Source organism: Atta cephalotes, assembly GCF_000143395.1.
Source record: "Atta cephalotes unplaced genomic scaffold scaffold00032, whole genome shotgun sequence".
Taxonomy (NCBI): Eukaryota; Metazoa; Arthropoda; class Insecta; order Hymenoptera; family Formicidae; genus Atta; species Atta cephalotes.
The window spans coordinates 1,810,920-1,816,340 of record NW_012130096.1 but is presented as its reverse complement, the minus strand read 5'-3'; the positions used below and the strand labels follow the sequence as shown (position 1 = coordinate 1,816,340).

Below are 5,421 nucleotides of genomic sequence, written 5' to 3'. Positions count from 1 at the left end.
GTACACCTAATATATATAATATTATATATAAATATTAGGTGTAGTAAAAAGAAATCTATTATTTTTGCATGAAATTGAATGGAAACTATTTTATCCAGCAAGTATATTATAAATTAACATTAAAAAATTGGTGACTCATCCCAAGATATAGAAGGAATGCGTCTCGACATTGGAAACCAATTAAAATTTATTACTACAAAATTTATTATTACACTAAAGAGTATCAAGTTAAAAAACGCACATTGATCGCAACATGATTAATACATTTTTAATATAATAAGTAAGACATGTCAGATCAACAAGGAAAATAAAAAGAAAAAAGAACAATGTCAATACATAAACAATAATTTATACAAACCGACAAAATGTAACTATTTAATGTCTTTTAATAATTGTACATAAGTTTGATGTACAATACTCTGTATTTGAGCGTGTTGAAATTGAGACTATTGTTGTATGAGTATATAAAGGCACTCAAGATACTAAACATTTAAGAAAATGCTCTTCATCTAATATCGTGACATTCTCGCAATCGAAATCATGTTCAAATTCAATATTTTATATTTAAGATCAGATTCATAATCGGTATTTATATTTAAGCTACATTATGATCGGTGTTCATAGTTAGTATTTATATTAAAAAATTTTTCGATGATCTTAAAATAAGAAGACTGTGAATACCGATATGAATACTTATATGTGAAAAATAATTTATTCCATGACTAAATTTTTCATATAATTAAATGCGGAGTCTTTTAATTGATACTTTAATATAATTGCATATCTTTACTCACAGCTGGACGCATTTAGCGTTTTAAATAACGTATATAAAGTTAAATGATTGCTCGCATCAACGGCGCAAATCGCGATTAAAGAATCGCGGCATCTCGGTCATCGCAACAGCGCAGACAATGATACATTTCTCAGAAACTATGAATGCGATGCGACAAGTGACAGATACTACACAGTAGTATTCATTGTATTTACATATATCTGATCTGATCGCGGAGGGAATGCGTCTGATAGCTCTGAATTCTCATGACTCACCTCGGTTAATTAACGTGACCAAGTAGAGAATGAAGCGCGAACAATGCATTAGACAATAAATTAGCGAAGATACAGATTACTCGAAGACATTATCACAGAAAGTTCGCACTATTTGATCGCTATTTTTCTAGCAACGAACAAATATGACGTTTTATATTGCGTTAGAACGGAGATTAGACCGGTTATAACTCGAATTTTTACTTACGTATCGCATACTCTTCTTTTTCTCTAGAAATCGTTTTGTTCTTTTTTTTGTAGCATTATCGTTCCAACTGAATTTCTATTTCTTGTGATTGTGTCATCATACTTATCTCGTCGGTTTTTATTGTGATCGACATAATGTTCTTCTCAACTCCCATTTGCTTTCGTGATTAATTAAGCAAACACAGAAAAAAACATTTTGCAATGTCTAATTGCTGATAGCGAGTGAGCTTTAACAGTTGCCTGTTAAATTTTGATCCTAGGTATAATTCTGGTTATCTCAATCCAACCTGGTGTTGGTAGTTCCGCCTCGGAGAGCAAAAGGCCAGCCCAAAACATTTCTACCGTCGACACGTTAATGGACCTAGTCAGAAATATGTTTCCGCCAAATCTCGTGGAGGCCTGTATCGCTCAAAGTCGAACCGAGCCTAAGCCACCTGAGAATGGCAGTGGTAATAATTTTTTTTAGTTAAAAAAATGTTTTTTTTAATTCTTAATTACTAGCATAGAACATCCCACCTTATAAATTTATTAAATGATTTTTCTTTCTAAAACTTTTAGAATGAATCTCACTCTTAAAAATTGAAAATTTTAAGAATTACTCTTTTTTTCAGAAGTTCCACTCCAGAATGGAAAAGAATTTAGGGAATAAATGCTGTTTATACGTGGAAAGAACAATTTTGTTTAAAAATTTAGGTCGATACAGATCTAAAAATAAATTTTGTTATATTGTCAAAACAATTATGAAAGAAATTCAAACATGATGAACAATCCAGCAAAAAAATTTTGCTAGATGACATTGTAGCAATTAATTTGAAAGTCTTACATAATTATTTTGATAATCCAACAAAATTTATTTTCAGATCAATATCTACCTAAATTTTTTTTAGTAATTTTTTTTAGTTTTTTGTGTATACATATTATATTTAGCACATATTATTTTAATTTTTAAAAAAAGTTTTTTATATGTACATTTTTATTTAAAGAATATATAGAACATTATATCAACCTTTATTTAATTGTGATCATTAAAGAGATCAAAGAAAATTGAGATATAATTTTAAAGTCAGAAATTTTTCAATATATTTTTATCGAATTAATAATTATGTAAAAAGAATCATATAAGTAATGTAAGTTCAAGTAGAATAACAAGTCATGATATCAAAATGATATTAAAATGAATCGGAAATGATTGAAAAATGACTTTTAACGATTATTTTCAGTCATTTTGATATTATTTTGATATCATAATAATTTGTTCTGCTTAAAGTTAGATTACATAGCATCAACTAATTTTTCATTTTAATCAGTTTAAATTAATATTTTATCTGTTTTTAGTTCCTTTAGAGGAATGGGAACTGGAGGAGAAGACAGTGTCTGGTTCAAATATTCTTGGACTCGTTGTATTTGCGACGGTGATGGGTATCACCCTCGGTAAAATGGGACCGCAAGCGAAGCCATTGTTGAGTTTCTTTGACTCGCTATCCGGCGCTATGATGCTGATTACAAACTGGGTCATATGGTAAGACTGTAATAGCTAAGTAATAGTTAAGTATCCGCTTCTCGAGACACGTATAATTTTCTCAAGGAAAACTCGTAGAACGTCTACCGTTGCGTAACCGTCGATGATCGCGCAATTTTGTCGTGATAATTCTATCATCTCGATTCTCGCTTATTCTTCGTCGAATTATAAAGTCTCCGAATTAAAAATCTCAAGAATATTTCTGTTATATGTGCAGGTTGTCGCCGCTCGGCGTGCTCTCTCTGGTCGCTTCAAAGATCACGGAGATGAAATCGCTCGAGGAGGTAGTCGGCCAACTCGGAATGTACTTCCTGACCGTATTGATCGCCCTGATCATACATGGTTTCCTGGTGTTGCCTGGGATATACTTTGTTTTCACAAAGAGAAATCCTTATACATACATAGCGAATATGGCGGAAGCGCTCGTCACTGCCTTCGGCACATCTTCGAGCTCGGCGACGCTGCCACTCGCCATCAGTTGTCTCGAAGAAAAAAACGGCATCGATTCCCGTGTCACCAGATTCGTTATGCCAATAGGTGCTACCGTAAACATGGACGGTACCGCTTTGTATGAAGCTGTAGCTGCCATTTTTATCTCTCAAGTGCGTAAGGTTCCTCTTTCTTTTGGACAGCTGGTAGCGGTAAGGTGAGCTTTCTCATTCATTTAAATCTTAGAAATTCATCAAAAAAAGATATATTTCTACACGAAATTAATTTTGCTAAAGTATTTAAAAATTTGCTAGATACAGATTTGAAAATAATTTTGTTGGACCATCAAAATAATTATGTAGGAAATCCAAGCATTATGAGCGATGTTGCAAAAAATTCTATCAATTTCCTTACATGAGCATTTTACATAATTATTGATATCCTCTAAAATTTTTAGAATGAATTTTCTCACTCATTGAAAATTGAGCTAGTCTTTTTCAAGGCTAGCTCAATTTTTACTCTTTAGAATAAGATTTTATTCCAAAGAATTTAGAAATTGTTGATTGAGTCCAACGAAATTATTTTGACATCTAGCAAAATTTAATTTTAGATACTTCAACAAAATCGTTTGTTCTATGTATCCAATTTATTATATCCAATTTATTATATCTAATACTTGTTCTAGTATCACGGCGACCGCTGCCAGTATCGGCGCGGCTGGAATTCCGCAGGCCGGCCTAGTGACCATGGTCATGGTGTTGGACACAGTACGACTTCCGGCCAACGATGTCTTCTTAATTATCGCGGTTGACTGGTTACTGTGAGTGTGTTCTTTCTTTCATTACACTAAATTTAAAAGAAATATCTGTAATGTTAAACACGATGCGCTTGCATAATTTGCAGAGATCGATGTAGAACAACCATTAATGTTATCGGTGACTCGCTCGGCGCAGGAATCGTTCAGCATCTCAGCAGGAACGAGCTCGCGACATTACCTCACAGCACGCAGCAAACGCAAAACGGAGCCGATTGTCACGCGACTACATCGATATGAGTTAGGGTGTTTATTAATCGTTAAATCGCATCTCCTTAAGAGCTTCGCGATCGAAAGATTAATCACCTATGACAAACATATCGGTACATTTATTGCGCGGCTCGTTGAAATATTATCATATAACTTCTTAGATTTGCGAGAGTCCAAGAATTGAAGAATATATATATAAGAAAATTAATTTAATTTAAGGATTAGGATTAAGAGTATGAATAAATAAGGACGATAACATGATATTACTTGTTATAGCCGTGTCATGTCTAAGATTTCTAATTTTTGAGTTTTTATACATAAGTTATCATAAAATTTTGAGGAATACGCCGTTGACGGGTATCTACATTTTTAATCGTACAATATGGCAACGATCGCGAGACGCGATCCTGACAAAGTGTTCTTGCGTACTCAGAATAAGTGTTCTGTTTTTATCTTAGCCAAATAATTAGTTTAGTTATTAATTATCCTCCACAAACCAGACTACGAAGGGAGCAATCGATACTGTTTCATCATATCCTAATGCCATATCTGCGATATAAATGCACGCGGACTGCGAGGAGCGCGCGAATATTTTCCTTCAATTATCTGTATGCAAGTACTGTAAAAGAAAAGAGGATTATTTGGTAGTCACTTACTTGACATCCATTCTGCGACACAAAATATAAGTACGTAACTATAGGACAATGAAATATCGGTTATTAATGTGTAGCTCGCGGTGCGAGCGATATTCTTTAAATGATTTTCGAATATAAGATATGCTTGAAACTAAATAACTTCTTAACTTTAGTCATCGTAGACCCCATAAACAAATTTGCTTGTAAAATGTATAAGTATATAGAACATATATATATATACATTATATATTCTTGTCTTCCAGTTTTGCGTTTTACCAGAATTACGCTTATATGATATTGTAATGTTTTCGTTTCAGCCGCATAATTTGCACAGTCCTTTCCTTTGCGTGTTATCTCTACGTTTCTTCAGAAGATTGCATTTATGATTGCGGAATTTATAAAAGATTCACGAAAAACAAAATGTATTTTGAGAAATTGACTTTATTATAATTTTACGATAAAGAGTCACAAAGTGTTAATTGTTACTTTTTTGTATGACAATAGAAGCGAGGATTACATGTGTAATTTTTGCTTGCGCATATTATTCCGCGGCGATATGTGTT

At 32.9% G+C, this 5,421-nt stretch overlaps 1 protein-coding gene across 1 annotated transcript; it reads left to right on the top strand.

The window, feature by feature from the left end:
• Positions 1-1,507: 1,507 nt before the first annotated feature.
• On the top strand, positions 1,508-4,253 carry LOC105621144 (excitatory amino acid transporter 1-like; the record flags this gene model as incomplete). Its single annotated transcript, XM_012202615.1, has 5 exons — positions 1,508-1,700; positions 2,587-2,770; positions 2,988-3,416; positions 3,885-4,019; positions 4,103-4,253. Coding segments are annotated over 5 exons (1,092 nt in total), but the record flags the coding sequence as incomplete, so codon positions are not given.
• Between the last annotated feature and the right edge of the window lie 1,168 nt (positions 4,254-5,421).